General features: G+C 41.0%; 2 protein-coding genes across 2 annotated transcripts; both read right to left on the reverse strand.

Annotated features, from left to right (window-relative positions):
* Positions 1-8,589: 8,589 nt before the first annotated feature.
* LOC115790424 (extracellular calcium-sensing receptor-like) lies at positions 8,590-13,049 on the reverse strand. Its single transcript, XM_030744245.1, has 9 exons — positions 12,838-13,049; positions 12,280-12,574; positions 12,024-12,110; positions 11,477-11,746; positions 11,049-11,255; positions 10,684-10,959; positions 9,802-10,029; positions 9,580-9,703; positions 8,590-9,494 (listed from the first exon to the last, which is right to left on the reverse strand). The coding sequence occupies exons 1-9, from the start codon at positions 12,945-12,947 to the stop codon at positions 8,590-8,592; spliced, it is 2,502 nt and encodes an 833-aa protein (XP_030600105.1). The 5' UTR covers positions 12,948-13,049.
* Positions 13,050-19,715: 6,666 nt separating this feature from the next.
* LOC115790425 (extracellular calcium-sensing receptor-like) lies at positions 19,716-23,821 on the reverse strand. The gene is made up of 9 exons (XM_030744246.1): positions 23,652-23,821; positions 23,070-23,364; positions 22,825-22,911; positions 22,298-22,567; positions 21,880-22,092; positions 21,524-21,799; positions 20,932-21,159; positions 20,713-20,836; positions 19,716-20,626 (listed from the first exon to the last, which is right to left on the reverse strand). The coding sequence occupies exons 1-9, from the start codon at positions 23,759-23,761 to the stop codon at positions 19,716-19,718; spliced, it is 2,514 nt and encodes an 837-aa protein (XP_030600106.1). The 5' UTR covers positions 23,762-23,821.
* Positions 23,822-25,193: the final 1,372 nt, after the last annotated feature.

The following is a 25,193-nucleotide window of genomic DNA, read 5'->3' on the forward strand; positions in this document are numbered from 1 at the left end:
CTGTCCCTGAAGCTGACATGAGAAAGAAAACTGAGAAGCAGATACAGCAGAGGAAAAGTAGGAATATAGCAAAATAAGTAAAAGCAAATTGGTTTGTAAAGATGACCTCATGACAGCTTTCTGAATTTCTGAGCCTAATAATTACGTCTTGTTGTGTTGCCATTCCCTTTTATTGGCATGCTTCATTGTTTAATCTTTCACGCCACCCATCACAAAAGAAGGAGGAATATGGGAGGGCGTAAAAGACTTTTTATCCAAGACTGCTTTTGTATCCAGGAAGACTCAGTTAACATCGAGATTAAATTCATTATCAACAAGAATCCACTTAAGAACTGGGCGAGTAACAGGTGTTTTTGTGTGTTTTGTTACTTTCATATTTTTACTTAATGTACTTTTTGTCACTACTCAAGTGACATAAAAGAAGAATGAATAGCAAAACAAATGAAATCCTAATTCATGAATTAGGATTGTCTCAACAAGGCCATATTAAAAACCTTCCAGTCCAAATTTGACTCGAAACAGAAAACACAACAGTTGATGGAGTGAAAAAAAAATCCAGGTGTATAGGAAGGAGACCAGTTTGCAAATGGCAAGAGGAGTCTGAATAACTTAGTGAATGGAGAAAATTGTCTTGAGCGCAAAACAAAGCCGAGGGGCATTCCAAGGGGAAGGTCAGAAGACAGAAGAACAGTTGAGTGGGACAGTCTGAAGGAGAAGCAGGGCAGAAGATCCTGTCTAGCGGTTAAGCGGGTTTTCAGCAGTGGAGGTGGAACCCCACATGAAGCCAAACTATCCCAATGAGGAAGAGGTGCTGGAGCTCACAATAGAAAGCTGTCATTTTTTTCCCCATGGGGAGCCACTACAACTGATCTTAGAGTTCCTCCACCTCCTGAATCCCACATTAACCCCTGAATATACTCATTTTTGTGTTTAGGTATGGAGGCACAGTCACCCTCTAGGACACAGAGAATAGAGCTGTTTTTAAATCCCCTTTCACAGCTTGTGTCTTACATAACAGATTCAAGCTGAGTACATTCATTAGAATTAAAAATTTCATTGGAATAATGTTCGTATTCTCATGTATTATTTTATATCATTACAATAATATATAATCAGGTTCAGTTAGCTTTACACAAAAATAGCTGGTAGAACCATCCTCCAAAGAGCTACTTTTACTTTCTTACTTTGAGTACATTAAAGAACCTGTACTTTTTTACTTTTACTTGAGTAAACAAGTTGAAACAGTACTTCAACTTTTACCAGAGTACTTTTAACACAAGTACTTGTACTTCTTCTTAAGCTTAGAATGTCTGTACTTTTGCTACCTCTGGTGTAGTGAGTCAACACAAAAAACATTCTCTTGGATGTACCTGCTGGTGATGGAAGTGAGCTTTAGACTTCGCGTGGACCAAATGAGGGTGAAGAGGCCCCTGCTGGTGCTACAAGGCCATCCACTGAACCTGAACCAGAACTCTCAGACCCAATAAGAGGGAACTAAGCAGAGTCTATTATAGGTTGGATTGAGCTCTTGGCAAAACCAAATTGGACTGGATTTTGCACCAACACCTTGTTGAACAGTTTATTTTGTCACTGTCATGATGCAACTACATGGTTTGTAGAACTTTTAACAGGAGACCCAGTCACATGGGAGGTCAGCCCAAGTACCAGAAAAAGATGCAGGATCAGGAGTCTCAAGTGTAGCTAGCTCAAATACTGAAAGCACATTCTCGGTCCTGGGAGCTCAACAGTGGTGAGGCAGAAAGGCTGAGCTGCACAGGTGATGTGGAGCTGTGCTCACAAGGTGAGTAACTGGAGCTTGGTTGCTGCCATGACCATTGACCATGGCCTGAGTGATGCCTGATGAAGTTGGAGGGTGAGGGGAAGCTGGATTTTAAGCTTTCAACCACAAGCCACCCACCAGAGAAGCAGCACCAGATGAGGGAAAGTGAATCTGTTTGTACGAGGTGGTGATGAAAGGCAAAATATGTAATTGTCACTTCATATAAAATAGGGGCCAAGATGCAAAGCAGTCTACGCAAAGAAATCCAGACCTCCCTCTCCACTTCACCACCTTCACCAGCCCACTGAGCACTGTGGACATTGAGACCCTACTGTACACACTGTGAGTACAGCAACACTCTTCCCTCCTGAGTCATCTCATGGTTTGCCAGAATTACTTTGAGGCTGACTCAAAGTCTTGTTCCATGACCACACTAAATTCCTTCCACACTCAGTTTTCGACTGTTTCTTCAGCACAATGACTCCCTTCACTGCTGGTGTTTACTACCCACCATTTGGTTGGTTGATACCACTGGACAGACACCAACCATCTTGCAGCAGCAGCTCCGTGGAGCTGCTTCAAAAATGGAAGTGTGTAACATGGTCTACTCAGACTAAGTGTCCCCAACCACACCCAGAACGCGGTTGAAGTTCTGTCAGAGACAGGAATTAAAGATCTCGTAGACCAGGGCCTCTTCTATACATTCCCAGTGCACCTTCAGTATATGTTTGGGCATGCCAGGCCTCTCCAGCATCCCTTGCTGCCTGATACAAGTCTTGACCAGGTGCTGATCAGTTGACAGCTCAGCTCAACTCAGCTTCACTCTAGTTTCCAATATATGCGGCTGGAAAGATGATGACATTATTACAAAAACTGACTAACATCCTGCAACCTAGGGCATTCTGGTTCCACAGGCACTTGTGAACACCTTTATACTCAAATATGGTGTTCTTTATAGACAAACACCACTCAGGTAATTTTCTTCACACGGGCACAAGGATAGCAGAAGGTAAGGTGTTACATCCATCTGCAATCCCTACTGCGTAGTGGCAGTGAGAGGTTCATGTGTTGCCTCTGCTTTTTTTTTTTTTTTTTTTTATTTAAAAAAAAAATGCCACTACACAGTAGGGATTGCAGATGGATGTAACAACGGCCACTGCGCACTGCCATATGTCGAACCATAGAGGTGCCAACCACAATAACCATGGGTAAAGGCAGCCTCGAGGTGGTAGTGGATGGTGGTCAGCTAAGGGGCAGTATGACAGTATGTGAGATGTAGCTGTTTGGGTAGCAGGAGCAGCAGTGGCAGCAGGAACAGAGGCAGCTTCTGATGAAGGGCGTCATCCAGGTCATCCAGCACAGTCCTCAGTGTTGCCAGGCTGTGTAATTGTCATCTTTGCAGTAGCTACCAAAGTAGCAAGTAGAACTTGACTGGTCACTCAGGTGTTCCTATACCGGAAAGCATGGAGTATTCACATTTTTCAGTGGGTAAAATTTGTTGGCCAGCTGACTGGCCTCTGGGTGTAGACGAGGGGGACATCTAGCTTTCTGTTTTTACCAGGACCCATGGCTCTAGGTTGCAGGGTGTAGAACACACCTGGGACTTTGGCTTAGCCCTGAAGATGGGCCACACCTCCTCACCCAGTGCCAGTAGACCGGATGAGATGATTGGCTGTCCTCCAGAGGTGGCCGGACTGGACTGGTGGAGTTTGGTGTCACTGTGAGCAGCCAGGTGCTTATGTAACCACCTAAGTTACTTATAGAGAAATCTTACCTCAGGATTTTCCTTCCAAAACTTACGGTAAGGAAGCTTAATTGATTTGGGCCAGAAGGTTCGGCTACAGGAAGGAGGTGTGAAAAGAATGGGACTCGGACGCAGGTTATGGTTTTGAAAAGTTGCTGGCTTGTGTATTTTAAAAAAATATATTGTAACAAATAAAATAAATTTTAAATAAAAGTTTCTCTTTGGTACCAGTAATCTTATTTTACAATTACAGTCACTTTCAAGATTTTCCCGGGTGCACCCTTCTAAATTCACAGTTTAGGCTTTAGTTCAAAATAAAACCATTCCAATAACAAAACAATTTTCACACTGCATCGATCTCACCAGCTGTATGCAACAGAACCTTATTTTGGAGGGGAGGTTCCAATCTGTCCATACCAGATCCACTTCCTGCCTGTGGGAGTGTGCCGAGTCCGTAGAAGTCCTTAAAGCGTCCAAAAGTCCTGGGGAACATCAGTGTGTGTGTGTGTGTGTGTGTTTGTGTGTGTGTGTGTGTGTGTGAAAGAGGACAGCAGGTGCAGAATGGTGTGGCAGAGATCCTTGTCGCAGCTGGCCTACCGCACTGTGCAGGGCAGCACGGGAAGAAGTTGTCTGGCTCGTCTGTGGGATTGGCTCGCCATCACATCACAAATAAAACAAAGCAAGGAAAAAAAATAAAACCTGACCGATCTCACGAGAGGACAGCGCAACACAAAAATGGCGCCGCCAGCGACCGCTGACTCTTATATATCGCTTTTTGTGCTCTTTTTCCAATGAATCTCCATCTCCCTTTTCCTTAACAGCTCGCTCGGCATCAGAGTCGCAGCCGGAAAGAGAGAGGAAAGCCCGCCCCCCACGACGGAAGCGGTGGGCGGGGCAATGCGCCACTAGGCCGCAGCCCATTGGCTAAAGTGATGCCTGCGTTTTTTTCTTTCAGCTACTGATTATAACAATAATCAACCATAAATAAAACATAACTGTTGAACCAAAAGCATTTTTTGTGTTTATGAGGGTCAAGGGCATTTTTTATTAAAGCCCTATTTAAATGTGGGTTACACTTAGCTTGTGTGGTGGCCACAAACTCCATGATAAGTTCATCCGTCTTCCTAAGGTCCAGCTCAGCTGTCGGATATCATTTTGTAACAGTAAATATGCAAGCAGGCCTTGTCCACACAAAGTTTTAGCTTGAGGGCAGCAAGCAGACAGGCTTAAAACAAAGCTAGCCAGGCTAACCTTGCTAAGCTGTGTGAATGAATGGGTGGCTTTCAGGTTGAAGAAATTGCTATTAAGCAGGGAAAAAAAGCTTCATAAATAAGTGCAGGTTTTAATTCATGCTGCTGTGGGAGCATTCAAATATGGCAACCAGCTTCCGGTCATTTGTTACAATTGGTGACATCCCGGGGCTGTAACGGATTCTGTTTGGTTTATATTCTGTGATAAGTATGGAGCTAAATTGGGGCCATAAAGTTTGTTGGCAAAAAAAAAAAAATTGAAACTGAAAAATTATTTTGAACCAAAAAAAAAAAATTTAAACAGGAAAAAAAGTTTGAAAATGAAAAAAAGTTTTGCAACTAAAAAAAAGATGTGAAACTGGGGAAAAATAAAATTCAAAACTACCTTTCAGATTCAAGTTTTTTTTTCTATTTTACACTTTCAGATTCTTTTTTCACAGTTTCAGAAGGCCCCAGGGACCCTCCCTGAAGAACGGTAAATATTTCAAATGGTGTTGGACCATCTGAAATATGAAGTTAAATTTAAACGTCAGTCATTTTTATTCAGAAAATCCACTCCTTTTGCATGTGGTTTCATTGATTTAAGGCTGACTTGCCACTTCCAATATGGCGAACTAGCCAACGTATCGCAGTGACACGGTCCAGGTCATGCTGTTTCTGTAAACTGCTCAGGTATCAACAGTGAATGTGTCTGTTTTCTCTCCATCACTTTTTATTACCTGATCACTGATAGCGTCTGCAGATGAAGACGAGGCTTCTGCTTTACTTTGAGAGCATGGGAAACCTCCAACATGGACTTAAAATTCTGTGCAAATCTGTCAAGATCACATTTTTTCCTCTGAGATTTGAGTCGTGTATTCACATAAGCTGCTTGTATCGGTGAAGCATGTTATCTTTCAAAACCAATCACATACATATAGAAAATCGATGATGTGTTAAAGACATTTCCAGTTCCCATGGTCCCTGAATGCAACAGCTGTGTTGTTCAGCCACTGTGTTGAGCTGTCATTCATGATTCCACACCCCCGTCATCTGAGGCTCCACCCCACGCCAAAACAGGGCCAAAAGTTTGAACTCAAAAAAAAAAAAAAACCTGAAACTGCGAAAAAAAAAATAAATCTGAAAGTGCAAAAAAAAAAAACCTTGAACCTGAAAAGTAGTTTTGAAATTTTTTTTCTCAGTTTTACATCTTTTTTTTTCCAGTTGCAAAACTTTTTTTTTCTGTTTAAATTTTTTCAGTTTAAAATTTTTTTTTTTTTTCGAGCAAACTTTATGGCCCCAATTTAGCTCCATAGGTAAGACCAGTCAGGAGACCAGGCTGTGATGCCAACAGTTGAAGAACATATCAAAGTAGATTTTACAGTATCGTCACTACCCAAGATTTAGTAAATTCAGAAAAAACTTTAAAAGCTGGCAAGATACAAAGAGTGGCTTAAAAGACAGTGGTCTGGAAGTGAAAGTCTCAGGGAACTCAGCCTCAGGGATAGAGTAAAACAGTTGTCCATAAAGGACAGAGTCCTCCCATAATTTTATTTGCAAATAGACTAATCACTCCCTCTCCCTTTTTCAGTAGGGAAGGCAGTAAAAGGAATGCAGAACACAGCGGAGGGAGAAGCCAGTATAGAAACGGGGAGAGAAAGAAGGGTAGGAAAGAAGGGTAAGAAAGGTTGCACAGGGCAGCTCTGCAAAATATACTGCATGTGTGTGCTGAAATAAAGTGTGCAAGAAACTGAAACAAAATGTGTTGTCATTCTATGCTGGATGTGATCAAATGTGTGAGCCTCTTGTAAAATATATATACAGTGTATGTTTTAAATATATTTTAAATAATCTTTGTAATAATTATTTGTGTAATTGTGTCTTAAATATGCTTTACAAATACACTTGTTGCCATCCATCCAACAATCCAATTTCTACTGCTCACCCGGGGCCAAGACGCCAGATTTAGTCTAAGCAAAGAAACCCAGACCTCCCTCTCCATACCCACCTTCTCCAGCTCATCCAGGCGGACACTGAGACCCTCCCAGGCTAGCCAAGAAATATAATCTCTCCAGTGTATCCTGGGTCTGCTCTGGATCATCCTGCTGGTAGGAAATGCCAGAGCCAGATCCCGGCTCCCAGCCAAAACAGTTTTCTGATAATGATGGACATCAGCAGGCCTGGAACGCCAGATCCAGTTAACACAAATCACAAATAGGACTGGGGGGGGGGGGGTCTGGTACACATTGACCTGGAGAGATATGATTACCAGCCTCAAGGCTGGCTAGCTGAAGTGAGTTGGTAGCATTCATGATGTAACGCTTAAGAATCCTTTCCATAACCTTCATCACCAGAGAGGTCAGAGCCACAGGTCTGAAATCACTGAGCAGCTTGGTTGCGCTTTTCTTAGGAATAGGAATGACTGTCGAATGTTTCCATAATTATGGAACTGTGCAACTTTCCAAAGAGCTTTGGAACAAGGTCTGAAAAACACCACCAAGTTGTTCTGCGCAGTGCTTTAACACCTGACCGCTGATGTTATCCGGTCCAGGTGAACTGAACTCTTTAGTTTGTCATAAAGCTCGTACCACCTCAGCATAGCTGAAGGTGAGTGCACGATTCCTGGGTTGTAATATAGTCCTGATCTCTTCCAGCAGGATCGAATTCTCTCTCTCAAACCTACTATAAAAGTGATTGAGATCATTTGGAAGAAATGCCTGACTACTGCCATCTACCTGAATAGTATTATGGGTAGTAACAATATTCACAGCCGCCATTGTTTCTAAGCCCTTTCCAAGCTGAACAGAGATTCTTTTGTTAAAATTGTTCTTCAACCTTATCTTTATAGTTCGGTTTTGCTATTTTTATGGCTTGTTTAACTTCCTTGTTGACTTCTTTTTTTTCATATTCAGAGCCAATAAAAAAGATCATCTTCTTTTTATTTAGGATTTCCTTTAACTCCTTTGTAACCCAGGGCTTATTGTTAGGAAAAATCTCCCTCTTGCTTTCCCATCTCTCTTCACTGTACACTATCTAATAAAGGCATAGAAGGCCAAATAAATAAATAATTTTATGCATGGAGTTTGTCAGTGAACCTGAAAGCTCTAGCTTTGTATACCGCATTCTTGTGTAATCCTTATTTCATGTAGTACTGTGTAGTACTTCCACCACCTACCACAGAAAATGACCATAGTACTATGACTAAGTGTGTAATGTCTCAATTGGTAATGACAATAATAATTCTTTTTTTTTTTTTTTTAGCAAAAAGAAAAATACTTGTATTTAACAAGTATTCTTTACATTCTTTGGCAGAAGGTAGTGAGTTTAAACTGTTATATAAATTTAACAAACTTCTTTATATTCAAGGAGAGTTATAGATTACTTTGTTTTTTTAAATAATGTACCACCATGATTTTGTTGCTCTTTTCACTCATTTAAAGGCCAAATATACATGAATATATAGTATGAGAACTAGATGAATCCAAGTTGAATGCATAATTTATTTTGAGAATGTAATTTATAGTTAGATATGGTTATATTCGATCAAAAAGTGTCACAGAGCAATTACTTTGTCAATACAACTTACATTTAAAAAAAACGTATAAATACAATGTATTTTAACTGCAACTTGCAAAACAGAACAAACAAATGAAACCTGAATAACGCTTAGAAATGAACGCAGATTATTTGCAATTATATGATGTGAGCAATAAGATTTAAAGTAATTATTAGCTATTTTTAAATGTATCATTTGTATTTATTTATTTTTCTGCCTGTACTGTACACAGGGAAAATTGCCTGTTTCTGTCTTTTAACATTACTTGGATTGTTTAACACTAAATACCACGACCCATTATAGCTTTCTTTGTGTTCATCTCTGGTCTCAACAGGATTATGTAACATTTGGGTCCAAACAGTGTGATCAAAAGTCCAAAACTTGAGGCCAGGATGGCAAATACCTCCACTGCATCTGCAAGATTTCCTGGTGAGCTGACATACGCAGGAACAAAGGCCACCCACACAGCACAGAAAATCAGCATGCTGAATGTGATGAGCTTGGCCTCATTAAAACTATCAGGTAGATTTCTTGCCAGGAATGCAATTAGAAAACTGAGGAAAGCCAGGAAACCAATATAACCCAATAACACTGCAAAACCAACAGTGGACCCAACTGCACACTCATAAACTATCTTATCATTGTGATATTGGGTGTTTTTATGTGGAACTGGAGAGGATGAGACAAGCCAGGTAGTGCAGATGGCTGCCTGAATAGATGTAAGAACCAGAACTGTTCCTCTCTGCTGCATAGCACCAAACCACTTCAGACTGGCTCCACCTCCTGGCTTGGAGGCTTTGAACACAGCCAGAACAACCATGGTTTTTACCAGGATGCATGAGACACAAAGTACAAAGCTGATCCCAAATGCTGCATGCCTGAGTTGGCATGTCCACAGCCTGGGTCGTCCGATGAACAGCAGTGAACACAGGAAACACAACTTAAGTGAGAGCAATAGCTGGAAACTAAGTTCGGAATTGTTGGCACGTATTATAGGTGTTCTGCGATGGTAGATAAAGATCCCAAGAATAACAGCACATATAAATGTGCCCAGCAATGAGGTTGCTGTCAAACAAATACCCAGAGGCTCATGGTAGGAGAGGAACTCTGTCTTCTTAGGTACACAGTGGTCACGCTGGGGGTTTGACCAAAAATCCTCTGGACAACTGGTGCACTCCAAGGAGTCTGACAAAAGCGAAAGATGTTGAAATGCAAATTATGTTTAATATAAATCAAATAGAATATTCCATGCGGAAAGATAAGCACCTACTGCTCTTATTAGTGATTTTTCCCTCTGAACAAGGAATGCAGTCAAAACAGCATTCAGGTTCCCCCTTCTTTCTCACCACATGGGTCCCAAAGGGGCAGCTCTCACTGCATACTGATCGAGGTGGCTATAGGATGAAATTAAGTATTACAGGCTGTAATGACATATACTGTACATTTGATAAAAGGTCTAAAAAAAACAAACAAACAAAAAACCATATATAACCTTTTTGGATTCAAAGTTCCAGAAGATTTTGTCTTCATCAAGTATGAGTTCTTCACCTTTGAAAGCTGTTGTCTTAACCTCACCCACATGCTGAATTTTAGTGCTTCCATCAGGGAGCCACAACCAGTTCATCACATCATAAATTGGCAATGCATCACCATTCTCATCAAATGACACTTGGTCGCCAAATGGAGTGGTGAAGTTCACCCTTTCCAAGTAATAAACGAGCTTTTAAAAGGAGAAGTATGAGAAATAAATAACTTTTCACAGTGCAAGATCTGGCAAATACTGAACTCCACAAGGGACATGGGAAAAAAAAAAAATGGGAGAAAAAAAAAGGAATTTCTAACTTTTAAATAGAAGTTTATTGTAAATTTTCTTTACTTTTAAAGATTTTAAATAGTTAAATATTATCAATTTAGAGATGTGGGAGTGCATATAGTTGCACAGGGAATGTAAAATATGAAATAAGCTGAAAAACAATAACTACTCTTTTGCGAGATTTCGCAAAAGTGCCTTTTTTTTTTCTCCCATGTTTTTTTCTCCATGTCCCTTGCGGGGTTCGATAGGCAACTGTATTCAACAATTAAATATAATATACATCTATTCATACCTGAATACATAAATTCATTACAGTCTAACTCAAAATCAAACAAGGGACATCACTAATATTGTTGTATACATATACAGGTTAATGATCTCTCTGGTCTAAATATAAAAACTCCTACTATTTTTTTTTGGGAGTATGGAAAATGCTTTTAGCTCAGCTTTTCACAGTTAATCTTAAGCCACATTATTGAATCCTACAGGCCACATTCTGTTCTGAAAATAATTACAGACCAAACAGTTTAGTCACAGGTGGAGTGAAAACTGATATCACACCTGCCATGGCTCCAGTGTTTGCAAAGTTGCACAGCTGTTCCCACTGAAAGGCCCTCTTCCTGGCTTGCACCGCAGCATGTCATCAAGGGAATATGCCAGAGCATACACAGCTTTGTACACATTGTATTCAGGCCTGAGGTTGGAAATGTCCAAGTACTCACTGTCCACATTTTCTAGATCTTCCTGTCCAGTGCATAGTGCACCTCCACCTTCCACCCAGCCTGCTGGAGCTGGTGGAAATCTGCACTGAAATGTGAATTCCCAAAACTGATTCACCTGAAATATATTGAAAACTGTTTGTTATACATGATCTAAATATACAGTTCTTTCAAATAACACAGTACTGTAAATGTTTAAATTCTCACCATGCTACTTCCATAGTTATTGTCGTGTTGTAGGTCAGGACGTATTTGTAACAGGAATTCCCTGAGCCCTGGTATTTCTCCTCGACGAATGGCGATGCCCAGTGTACCACCCAGGTATGGCATATACTCAGGTGTTTGGAGCACAGTAGCTGCTGTCCAGGCTTCACTGGCAATCCACTGCAGGCCTGTTAAATGCTGTCTCACTACCTGTCCGTTGTATTATGCCAAATATATTAAGTGACATTGTAACTAGCAACTACTTTAGTGATATTAGTTACATTGTTATCACATTATTATATTTAGTGAGATTATCATGCCACTGAAATAGTTGTTTATCTTTCAAACTACTACATTTCTGTGCTCATTCAAACAAACAGTGATTCAGATTTTTTTTTAACTACTAATAATGAATTGTTTTAATGCCAAACCTCTTCCATAATGTTTATCATGCGACTGTAATGTTCAAAGACAATGACGACCCGAGCTGTGGATTTTCTCATCACATTCACAATCCTTCTGAGTGCATTGCTGTTTTTTTCCCAGGGCAAAACCTCAACATAAGCCAGGCAACCTTCACCTGACAGACTCAGCTCAGATTGGAAGGATCTGGCTGCATGAAGTCCATAATCATCATCACTGACAAGCAGACCTGCCCAAGTCCAGCCGAAATGTTTTAGAATCTGAATCATAGCACGTACCTAAGTGAATACAGAATAAAGGGTAAATGCATAGTCAAGAAAAGATCTTTAACTGGAATATCTGTTGATCAGCTTCCACAGCACACCACATCATTATCATTGCAATTTAGTTTTGCTCTCTGAGTTCATATAGATATAAAATAGTGCAACTATCAAAGTTCAAAATATTAATTCTTTTATATTTGTCTATCCTTATTTATTCTGTTACAAAATAGACATTTTTTTTCTTCAAAAACATTTTAGTGTTTTCATTTTAATTTTTGTGACAAAATTTCACCTGGAAAGCATCACTTGGTATTGTCCTAAAGAAGGATGGATACTTTTGACGGTCACTCAGGCAGGAACATGTAGCATAATAACTCACCTGTGAAAGATACAGACTGTCTATCTGTAGAAATAGCCAACATCTTTACTGCCTTTTTGACTTTGTCGTGTTGAACTTGACTGCATTCTGTTTTTACAAGTTTTTTAGAATTTGCAATGAAATTAAAATAATCCAAGAAAACTATTATATGATAAAGCAGAAAACTTACCATAGGTAGTCTGTACAAACCTAAGACGTCAGAGATGGCAATAGAATTTGTAGAGGAAGAATCACCCACAATCCCTATGACTGGAGGATTTCCAGCACATGCATCGTCTAATATAATTTGTTTTTCTTGACCACTGGCTAATGACAATGCTGCACGGAAACCAATTCCGAGCTCAAGACAGCTGTCATAAAGAGTATAGCCCAATGTCACATTAGGTAGCAGGTTGGAATTTCTATTGATCTCATCAACAGCAAAGCCCATGGTTTGTGCAAGCTTAAATCCTAGGGCATAAACACTAAGAACAAGAAGGATTTTTTTAAATTTTAAAATACAACAGGGTACTTAAAAAACATTTGCAGTGTTACTAATGTTATAAACAATTTAAGAAACTGAATAACAACAATTGAAGGGATAATTCAATGAAAAGAAGATGCATTACTCAAGATACATATGTTTTTCCTGAATGTTTTTCCTGAATGTTGCACAAAGCGTAATTTAGATTTGCATTGTGTTTGTCAAGTTTCTATTTTTTCATGCTGTTTCCCCTTTCACACTTACCCATGGCAAGTAGGCTGCTGTGGCTCTGAGGTAAAAGACACATTAGGAACGCTTGAAAAGAAATGGATTTGAAACATTCCACCCAGAACCACATCTCCAGTCTTGTGCATCCCATTTAGATCAAACTGTCCTTGTAACTGACATGAAAAGGAAATCTGAGAAGAGGATATAACAGAGGAAAAGAAAAAATATAGCAAAATGAGCAAGAGCAAATTTATTTGTAAAGATGACCGCATGATAGCTTTCCAGTTTTCTGAGCCTAGTCATTAGGTTTCATTGCTTTGCTATTCCCTTTTATTGAAATGCTTTGTTGTTTAATCTTGCACAGCCCCCATCAGAGAAGAAGGAGGATTATGGGCAGGGCCTAAAAGACTTGTCATTTTAGATTGCTTTTGTATCAGCAGAGCTAATCTGCCTTGACAACCCGTGGTTTCTCGGTCAGGAAGTTTTTGATCCAGGAGCAGATGAGGGGAAGCAAATTCAAGTCAGCTAACGTCTCCATCAGGCTGATACTGTTGGATGCCAAACTGTAATTGACAAGCAGCATCCTGACATAGGTTCCTGAGCAGTCCAGGTGTTCCAAGGCTGAGTGGAAGGCATTGGCGATAGCATTCTCTGTGGACTGGTTTGCCCTGTAGGCCCTATGTGGGTCAAAGTTCTGGGGAAGGCGGGCTTGGAGGTGCTGGATGACAAGCCTTTCAAAACACTCATGACTACAGACATCAGTAGAACTGGTCTGCAGTCGTTAAGGTCTTTTACGGCTGTTTGGTCCCAGGAAAATGGGGGCTGCCTTTAGACAGAACAGGACTTCAGCCAGTGTTCAGTGTCTGCCTGGTGTTCCTGGAGAGTGAAAGGTTGGGGGCTGGGGGATTGGCAAAGCACCAGGGGTGAGTACATCCACTAGCGAGGTATCTGCATTGACAGCTGTTGGGTGGTCTTTGTAGCTTGTCAGATGCTGGATTCCTTACCACACATGCTGAAAGTCGTTATTCTCTAGGCGCGACTCCGCTTTTCTCTTGTACTCCTCCTTTGCAGCCTTAATGCCACACCTGAGGTCAGATCTAGCCGTGCTATATAAAGCTCTGTCACCTGAGATGAAGGCAGAGTTCCAGAGCCTCAAAAGTGTCTTCACCTCTGAGGTCATCCAGGGTTTTCAGTTAGGTTAGGATAGACCCAGATCTGCTTATTCACAGTGACAGTGTCTGTACAGTATCTGATGTAGGATAACACAGCATCCTCTAGCTCCATGTGATCGAATACAGACCATGCTGTGCTCTGAAAGCAGTCCTGCAACTGATTGAGGGCATCCTCAGTCCAGGTTTTGACAGTCTTTGTCACAAGTTTGGTTTTCCTCCTGAAGGTGGTGTATGCAGGGACCAGGAGCAGAGAGAGGTGGTCAGACATGTCCAGGTGGGGGAGGAGGACATGTCCTGCTTCAGGTTGGAGTAGACTAAGGTGTTCTCGTCTCTAGTTGGACAATGTACATACTGTACAAATCTATGGTCTTTAGGCAGGCTTTGTTAAAGTCCCCTGCAACAACAAAGGCTCCTTCTGCGTGGACCTGCATCAGCTTGTTCATGGTATCATGCAGGAGTGACAGGGCTCCGCTAATGTTAGCATCGGGTGCGATGTAAACTGCTGTTATAACCACTACAGTGAGTTTTCTGGGCAGATAGAAGGGTCTTCACATGACTGAGATGGTCTCTAGATCTGGACAGCAGTGGGTGTAGATGATTCTACACCCACTGCTGAAAACTGGCTCGGGAGAGCCCGGTGTTCTGCTGAGATCCTCCGGAATGTTGTGGGACTGCTGAAACTCACTTGTAACTACTGTACGGAACATAATTCCTACAGTCCTCAGTTCAGCGTGGGTGTAGGGGAGTTTAAAACCATTCACGCAAGCACCTTCATACAGCGGTATGCACGCAATACTAACTAAAATGCACCAAAAAAGGGAGCCAATAGCCACTGCATCTGTATGTGCTGCCGTCTTGTTACATCTTGTTTTACATGTTTTAAATCTCTCTTTCGATCCCTTTTTCTACCCCTCTGTCTTAAACGTACTAACTCAGTAAAAGGCTGAAATTTGGAGTCTGAGTGGTGACATAGAGGACCTGGGCAGCTGCAATGTAGAAGACATTAAGCAATTTAGCAAAGCTTCTGCTGTGCAGGACAGTGATGCCTTCAGCTCATCCAGTTGGAAGGCAGAAAGGCTCGTTATATGTTTGACATGTAACAACAATAATTTGGTCCTAAATTCATTTTAAATTCTAAATTTATGTACAGCACTTTGGTCAACTTTTGTTGTTTTAAATGTGCTATATAAATAAATGTGACTTGACCTGACTTGAACAGGAGCAAAGCAAATCCAAAATGCTGAACTTGTGAAGTGATGTGGAGCTGTGCTGATAAGATGAGTAAGTGGTTGAGTTAGGTTGCTGCCATGAAGGTTGCCTATGGCCTAAGTGGCACCTTGTTAATTTGTGTTCTCATCATCCATGTTGCATAAATGTATAAATGTTTCTGTCCTCAATGCTCCCATGAGAACATTTGACTTTTACTTTAGTGAGCATCTTTGTTTTGACATGTCCTATATGGTAAGATAAGATAAGATAAAAACTTTAATGATCCCACAACGGGGAAATTTGCGCAATACAGCAGCTCAGTACAGAGAAAAATGAAAAGGATGAGTAAAAACAAATGAACTAAAATAGAATAGAATGGAATAGAAAAACTATACACATATATATAAGCACTATATACATAAAATATATATCAATGTCAATACACACATATACATATACACACATGTACACACACATCAAAACACTATATACAGATATCAAAACATTATATACATTTGTAGCCGGTAAGGTACACAGCATACATGGTATGCATTATATGGGTGAGTGTAATAAATAAAATGTATATGGACTGTAAGGATAAAGTGATGGCAGAGGAGGTAAAGTGTCCAAATGAATCAAGACATTATGATGCGTTATAAGTCTAACTGCTGTTGGGATGAATGACCTGCGAAAGCGCTCCTTCCTGCAGCGAGGATGTTTCAGTCTCTGACTGAAGGAGCTCCTCAGCTCACCCACGGTCTCATGCAGAGGGTGATGGGGGTTGTCCATAATGGATGTCAGCTTTGCTAACATCCTCCTCTCACCCACCACCATCACAGACTCCAGAGGACATCCCAACACAGAGCTAGACTTCCGCACCAGTTTGTCGATCCTGCTCCTGTCCCTTTCGGTGCATCCACCCCCCCAGCAGGCCACTGCATAGAAAAGGGCAGATGCTACCACTGAGTCATAAAAAGTCTTTAACAGAGTCCTGCAGACACCGAAGGACCTCAGTCTCCTCAGCAGGTGGAGTCGACTCTGGCCCTTCTTATATAGGACGTCTGTGTTAGTAGTCCAGTCCAGCTTGTTGTTGAGGTGAACACCCAGGTATTTGTAGGAGACCACTGTCTCAATATGCTTTCCCTGGATGTTCACCTGTGCTGTAGGGGTGGCTTCCTCCTGAATTCTATGATCATCTCCTTTGTCTTGCTGGCGTTGATTTGGAGTGCGTTGTTCTCACACCAGCTGCCAAAGTCACTGATGACCCCCCCTGTATTCCTCGTCGTTCCCATCTGATACGCATCCGATGATGGCCGTATCATCTGAGAACTTCTGTAGGTGGCAATGGTCTGAGTTGTACCTGAAGTCTGAGTTGTACAGACTGAACAGAAAGGGTGAGAGGACCGTGCCCTGTGGCGCCCCCGTGCTGCAAACTACCACATCAGACACACAGTCATGGCACCTCACATACTGTGGTCTGTTGGTGAGGTAGTTGATGGTCCATGCCGTCAGCTGCCTGTCCACTCCAGCTCCCTCCAGCTTCCCTCTCAGCAGTGCAGGCTGGATGGTGTTGAAAGCGCTGGAGAAGTCAAAGAACATGACCCTCACAGTGTTCCCTGCCTGCTCTAGGTGAGAGAGGGATCTGTGCAGCAGGTAGATGACGGCATCGTCCACCCCGATGCTGGGCTGGTAGGCAAACTGCAGGGGATCCAGCGCTGAGCTCACCAGTGGGCAGAGGTGGTGCAGGATGAGCCTCTCAATGGTCTTCATCAGGTGAGAAGTCAGGGCCACTGGTCTGTAGTGGTTGGACTCCCTGGGATGTGCGATCTTTGGCACTGGAACTATGCAGGAAGTCTTCCACAGTTCAGGAACCCTCTCCAGATTCAGGCTCAGGTTGAAGATGTCCAGGACCACCTGACAGAGCTGGTCTGCACAGTCCCTGAGCAGTCTGGAGCTAATTCCCTCTGGACCCACTGCCTTCCTGATCTTCGTCTTCCTGAGCTGACTTCTCACCTGATCAGCTGTGAGGTGGATGTGAGGCTGTGTTGGGGTGGGTGATGGGGCTGGCTCCGCTGTGGGTGAGGGTGAGGAGAGTGCAGGCAATGATAAAATGGAATTGTCTGCAAAGCTGTTGTGGTTTACTTTTTTTTTTTTTTTAATGACTTTCTGTTCTAATGCACTTTATGGCAGTGATATATATATATATATATATATGCAGTATAAAAAAAAGTTCATAACCATGGCCTCAGTCATAAAATTGCTAATTCTTGTACCTGCTGCTTCACGCTTGACTGCAAACTACCCCAATATGAGCTGGAGGCTACCTCCTGATAAAACCAAGAGAACCACATTACGTACAAAAAGTAGAGACCTTTGGTGGCCTGAGACCACCAGAGTAGAAAACTTTTGGCCACTTGGCCATGCCTAGAAATTCTGCTCATAAAAAATATAAACAGAATTGGTGACAAAGAGCAATCCTGGCAAAGCCCTACACTCACTGAGTCAGACTTGCTGCTGACAATGCCAACCAAGCTCTCACTGCAGGCTCACAGGAACACATTGGCCCATAACAATGGGCCAGAGACCCAATATTCCAGAAGAACCACCACAGGATATCCTGAGGGACATGGTTGAATGTCTTCTTCAAGTCCACAAAGTTCATATGTAGACTGATTGAAGCGATCTTTGGAACATTCCTTACACTGCTCAGTTGAAGTCAGCAGCATACCCATCATGACTTTGAGTGTGAGTAGCTGGACGGTTTGCCAGAATCGCTTTGAGGCCGACCAGAAGCTTTGTTCCGTGGCCTCACCAAATTCCTCCCACACCCAAGTTTTGATTCCTTGAGCCTGACAGCACCCTTCATCTCTATTGGTTGTTCACTATCCACTATCTGGTTTGGATATTACCACTATAACAGGCACTAACCACCTTGCAGCTGCAGCTCTGTGGATCCAATAAGCAAGCTACTGTAGCTCCAACTGCCAAAAAAAAGTTAATGCTGGTTCTGTCAGAACACATAGCGCATTGCAATTTGTTGAATATGACCCGCCCAGTCAGGGTGCCCATGCTGACCATTGTACACCACTGAAAGCGCCAACAATGAGCATGTAAGCATTAGAACTGAACAACGGAGAAATGGAAGAAGGTGGCCTGGTCTGATGGATTGTTTTCTTACATGGATGGCCGGGTGTGTGTGCATTGCTTACCTTGAGGAACACATGGCAGCAAGATGCAATATGGGAAGAAGGCAAGCCAGCAGAGGCAGTGTGATGCTTTGGGCAATGTTCTGCTGATAAACCTTGGGATATACCTAAAGTATGTTGCAGACCACACACACCTTTTCATGGAAACACTATTTCCTGATTGCTGTGGCCTCTTTCAGCAGGATAATGTGCCCTGCCACAAAGCAGAAATAGTTCAGGAATGGTTTGAGGAGAACAGCAATGAATTTGAAGTGTTGACTTGGCCTCCAAATTCCTCAGATCTCAATCCAATCGAGAATCTTTAGGATGTACTGGACAAGTCCAATCCATGGAAGCCCCAACTCTCAACTTACAGGACTTAAAGAATTTGTTGCTAACATCTCGGTCCCAGATACCACAGCACACCTTCAGGGATTTAGTTGAGTCCATGCCTTGACAGGTCTGGCCTGTTTTGACAGCAAACGGAGGACCAACACAATATTAGGCAGGTGGTCATTATGTTATGCTTGATCTGTGTATATTCGCTATTTCCCCTTGTCCTTTGTCAGAGCGTCTGTTTCCTTCGCCCAAGTGTTTCCTAGCACCAGTGTATTGTTCTAGATTTAGGTTCTGGTAGTTGATAGTTTTCAATTTCCTCCTCTTGGACTCTTTGGTGTATAGTCTCCTTTGGGACATTTTCAACAGCTAAAATAAACAAGCTCCGTTTCAGTTTACTGACCATGAGAAGCAAAAGATACGTGTATTTAACAGGTATCCTTTACTCACTTTATTCATAGATATTGAGTTTAAACTATTATATAAATCTAACAAGCTTCTTTATATTCCAGGAAAGTCAGTGCACTACCCTGATTTTGTGACTTTTTTGATGCTTTGAAATTCATATGCTTAGAGGAGGTTGTTGAATGTGGAAGTTTTATAAAAACAAGTCACTGTGTTCTTGAGTACTGTTCAAGACAGGCCAAATACACATGAATATACAATAAGACTACTAAATGAATCCAAGTTGAATGTTTAATTTATTTAGAGAATGTAATTCATAGTTAAATTACATGCGGCTATAGTTCAACATGACATGTCAGAGAGTAATTGCTTTGTCCATACTACTTGCATTTTAAAAGTGTAATTACTTTGTGTCTTAACTGCATTTTAAAAAATGAAACAAACAATTGAAAGTATAATAAATTATCGTCCTTCTATATAGGCAATCATATGATATCAGAGCTAAGATTTGAAATGATTATTAGTTTTGTTTAAATGTATTTTTTTTTAATTCTGCCTTTACTGTACAGAGAAAATTGTTTTTGTCTTTTGACATTATTAAAATTGTTTATGACTTAATGCCACGACCCATTATAGCTTTCTTGGTGTTCATCTCTGGTCTCAACAGGATTATGTAACATTTGGGTCCAAACAGTGTGATCAAAAGTCCAAAACTTGAGGCCAGGATGGCAAATACCTCCACTGCATCTGCAAGATTTCCTGGTGAGCTGATATAAGCAGGAACAAAGGCCACCCACACAGCACAGAAGATCAGCATGCTGAATGTGATGAGCTTGGCCTCATTAAAGCTATCAGGAAGATTTCTTGCCAGGAATGCAATTAGAAAACTGAGGAAAGCCAGCAAACCAATATAACCCAATAAGACTGCAAAACCAACAGTGGACCCAACTGCACACTCATAAACTATCTTATCATTGTGATATTGGGTGTTTTTATGTGGAACTGGAGAGGATGAGACAAGCCAGGTAGTGCAGATGGCTGCCTGAATAGATGTAAGAACCAGAACTGTTCCTCTCTGCTGCATAGCACCAAACCACTTCAGACTGGCTCCACCTCCTGGCTTGGAGGCTTTGAACACAGCCAGAACAACCATGGTTTTTACCAGGATATATGAGACACAAAGCACAAAGCTGATCCCAAATGCTGCATGCCTGAGTTGGCATGTCCACAGCCTGGGTCGTCCGATGAACAGCAGTGAACACAGGAAACACAACTTAAGTGAGAGCAATAGCTGGAAACTAAGTTCGGAATTGTTGGCACGTATTATAGGTGTTCTGCGATGGTAGATAAAGATCCCAAGAACAACAGCACATATAAATGTGCCCAGCAATGAGGTTGCTGTCAAACAGATACCCAGAGGATCATGGTAGGAGAGGAACTCTGTCTTCTTAGGAATACACTGATCACGCTGGCGGTTTGACCAAAAATCCTCTGGACAACTGGTGCACTCCAAGGAGTCTGATAAAAAGGTGAAGATAGTGAAATAAATACTATATTTAATATAAATGAAATGAAATATGGCATGCTGAAAGATAAACACCTACTGCTCTTATTAGTGATTTTCCCCTCTGAACAAGGGATGCAGTCAAAACAGCATTTGGGTTCCCCCTTTTTCCTAACAATGTGGGTACCAGGAGGACAGCTCTCACTGCATACTGATAGAGGTGGCTATAGGACAAAATTAATTATTATTTGCAACAATGACTTATACTGCACATTTGACAACATGTAAAAGTCTAAAAAAAAAAAAAAACATATATAACCTTTTTGGATTCAAAGTTCCAGAAGATTTTGTTTTCATCAAGTATGAGTTCTTCACCATTGAAAACTGACTTCTTAACCTCACCCACACTCTGAACTTTAGTGCTTCCATCAGGGAGCCACAACCAGTTCATCACATCATAAATTGGCACGACATCACCATTCTCATCAAATGACACTTGATCGCCTAATGGAGTGGTGAAGTTCACCCTTTCCAAGTAATAAACAAGCTTTCAAAAAAGGATGTATGAGAAATAAATGACTTTCACAGTGCAAAAAGTGGTAGCTGGGATTCATTTATCAAATATTACATTATTAATACCTGAATACATAAATTCATTACAATCTAATTCAAAATCAAACAAGGGACATCACTAATAATGCTGTACATATATACAGGATAATGATGTCTGTGATCTAAATATATTAACTACTACTTTGACTCGAGAATACAGAAAATACTTGTAGCTCATTCCAGTTTTTCATAATTAATTTTATGGCCTTCTGTTTAATCCCAGAGGCTAAATTCTGTTCTGAAAGTAATTATAGAACAAAAAAAATTAGCCATACATAGAGTACAAAATGATATCACACCTGCCAGGGTTCCAGTGTTTGCAAAGTGGCACAGCTGTTCCCACTGAAAGGCCCTCTTCCTGGCTTGCACCGCAACATGTCATCAAGGGAATATGCCAGAGCATACACAGCTTTGTACACATTGTACTCAGGCCGGAGGTTGGAAATGTCCAATAACTCACTGTTCACATTTTCTAGATCTTCCTGTCCAGTGCATAGTGCACCTCCACCTTCCACCCAGCCTGCTGGAGCAGGTGGAAATCTGCACTGAAATGTGATTTCCCAAAATTGATTCACCTGAAATATATTTTAAACTGTTGGTTATATATGAAAATCACAATTCTTGCAACTACCACAGTAAAAGTTTAAAATTTCACCATGCTGTTTCCATAGCTACTGTTGTGATCAGGGTGTAGGTCAGGACGTATTTGTAACAGGAATTCCCTGAGCCCTGGTATTTCTCCTCGACGAATGGCAATGCCCAGTGTACCACCCAGGTATGGCATGAACTGAGGTGTTTGCAGCACAGCTTCATTTGTCCAGCTTTCACTGGCAATCCACTGCAGGCCTGTTACATTTTTCCTCACCACCTGTGATTTGTATTATAACAAATTTATAAATCAATACTGTAAATTCCAACTATTTAGTGAATTAATTCCTTATCTTGCAAATTAATTCTACAAGACTACTTTTCTGTACTCATTCAAACAATGATGTAATCCATGTTTTACAAAGTGTACTGATGCAGATCTATGTAAAGATTAATAACTGTTTAAAACTGTTTAAAAGCCAAACCTCTTCCATAAGGTTTATCATGCGACTATAATGTTCAATGACAATGATGACTTGAGCTGTGGATTTTTTCATCACATCCACAATCCTCCTGAGTTCATTAGTGTCTTTGTCCCAGGGTAAAACCTCGACGTAAGCCAGGCAACCTTCACCCCACAGACTCAGCTCAGATTGGAAGGATCTGGCTGCATTAAGTCCATAATCATCAGCACTGACAAGCAGACCGGCCCAAGTCCAGCCAAAATATTTTAGAATCTGAATCATAGCACGTACCTAAGTGAATACAGATTAAAAGATAAGTGAACAGACAAAAATATTTCACTTGAGTATGTGCTCATCACCATCCACAGCAAACTACTTCATTGCAAGTTAGTTTTGTTCTCTGAGACCATCCAATAATGAAACTGAAATGTAGAAACAAAATATAATTTTTATATTTTTCTATCATTATGTATTTGATTGTACAACTGGGAATTTCTTACTAAAAATGCTTTAGCGTTTCCATTTTAATTTTGCTGATATATTTTCACCTGGAAAGCATCACTTGGGATTGTCCTAAAGAAGGATGGATACTTTTGACGGTCACTCAGGCAGGAACATGTGGCAAAATAACTGACCTGTGAAAAATACAGACTGTATATTGTACAAATATTCAAAGCCTTTACTCTCTGTTTTAACTTTTTCAGGTTGACTGCAGTGTGGTTTTACTAGTCACATTTGCAATTAAATCAAAATAATAAAAGAAGACTATTACATGGTTAAGCAGAAAACTTACCATAGGTACTTTGTACAAACCTAAGATGTTGGAGATAGCAATAGAATGTGTAGAGGAAGAATCACCCACAATTCCTATGACTGGAGGATTTCCAGCACATGTATCATCTAATATTATTTGTTTTTCTTGACCACTGGCTAATGACAACGCTGCACGGAATCCAATTCCAAGTTCAAGGCAGTTATCATAAAGAATGTATCCCAGAGTCACATTAGGGAGCAGGTTGGAGTTTCTATTGATCTCATCAATAGCATATGCCATGGTTTGTGCAAGCCGAAATCCTAGGGCATAAATACTAAGAAAAAAAAATGTTTTTTTTTAATCAAAAAATATAGCAAGATATTATGACAATACGTTGCAAAATTTTATAAACAATTATGGAAACTAAACGGAATAACAACAATTGAAGGGATTTTTTTCATGAAAAAATAAAGAAGATACATCATTCATGATAAATACGTGTTTTTTGAAATGTTATTCAGACAAAAAGTGTGGTTATTCTAGATATATAATATGCATTTATATTGGCTTTTGGTTTGTGCAGTTTCTATTTTTTTCATGTTGTTTCCCTGTCATACTTACCCATGGCAAGTAGGTTGTTGTGGCTTTGAGGTAAAGGACACATCAGGAACACTTGAAAAGAAGTGGATTTGAAAGAGTCCACCCAGAACCACATCTCCAGCCTTGTGCATCCCATTTAGATCAAACTGTCCCTGTAACTGACAGGTGAAGGAAGACTGAGAAGAAGATACATCAGATGAAACACAGAAATACAAGCAAATAAGCAAGAGCAAATTTGTTTGTAAAGATGACCACATGACCGCTATCTGAATATATGAGCCCAGTCATTAGGTTTATTGCTTTGCCATTCCCTTTTATTGGCATGCTGTGTTGTTTAATCTTGCACACCACCCATCAGGAAAGAAGAAGGATTATGGGCAGGGCCTATAAGACTTCATTTGAGATTGTTTTTGTATATATCAGACTTAAATAACACTGAGAGTAAATTAGTTATCTGCAAGAACTGACTTAAGAACTGCCAGAGTAACAGTTGTTTCTGCGTGTTTTGCTACTTTAATATTTTATATTTATTAAATTGCATAAAGGAAGAATAAATGGTAAAACATATCCAATCATAATTCATATATAGCAAGGTTCATGCAATACCATATTAAAACCAACCAGTCCATATTTGAGTTGAAACAGAAAATAAAACAGTTGACGGAGTGGAAAAAATTCAGGGGCATGGGCAGGAAACTGGGTTGCAAAGAACAAGAGAAGACTGGAAAACTTAGTGGATGGGGAAGGTTGTCCTGAGGCCAAAGCAGAATTGAAAGGCAATCCAAGGGGTGGCCCAAATGTGAAACAAGACAGAGCAACAGTTTAGAGGTACAGCCTAGAGCAGGGGTGTCCAAACTTGCGGCCCGGGGGCCCCGCCCACTTCCGGTCAGCGAATTGATGTCAAAAATAACATACAATTTGGTCCTTTAAGTTACTTTTTTGACATTTCGCCTTCCCCTCCAATTAAGAGGGTTAAGTGAATGTAATCACTCATGTACAGACCCCGGCTGAACCCACAACTATGGATTCAAGGCTATAGATGCAAGAGCGCCCCCTACAGAAGCAAATGAAAATTTGTATTGCATCCACAAAATTAGTTTCTCTGAAATGTATAAAAATTTGTTTCAACATTCTTGACATCATCGTGATCAAAAAAGTCAATCAGACCCATGCCCTATTTTGCATGCTGGAGCCGTGACCACCCCCCAAATATTCCACTGGGTCTATGTGGAGAGCAAAAGATATATTTTCTCATGAACGAATCAAACTTGCTACAGACCTTCTGTACACCATCACAATCAAAAAAACCTCCGAGTGCGCCACGGATCGACGTGCGCCACGGGTCGACGTGCGCCACGGGTCGACGTGTGCCATGGGTCGATGTGCGCCACGGGTGCGAGGGCCCAATCATCACCGCTTGCGGTTTTAATTCTTCTTCTTGTTCTTTCTGAGTAAATGTATACCTCTAGTATACCTCTTCAAGTGGTTAGCCAGAGCTGTGAGTCTTTGCTTGGCAGTTTCTAAGGCCTCAGGCATAGACAGCTTGTTGTCTACTTCTTAGAC

Source organism: Archocentrus centrarchus, chromosome 13, assembly GCF_007364275.1.
Source record: "Archocentrus centrarchus isolate MPI-CPG fArcCen1 chromosome 13, fArcCen1, whole genome shotgun sequence".
Lineage (NCBI taxonomy): Eukaryota > Metazoa > Chordata > Actinopteri > Cichliformes > Cichlidae > Archocentrus > Archocentrus centrarchus.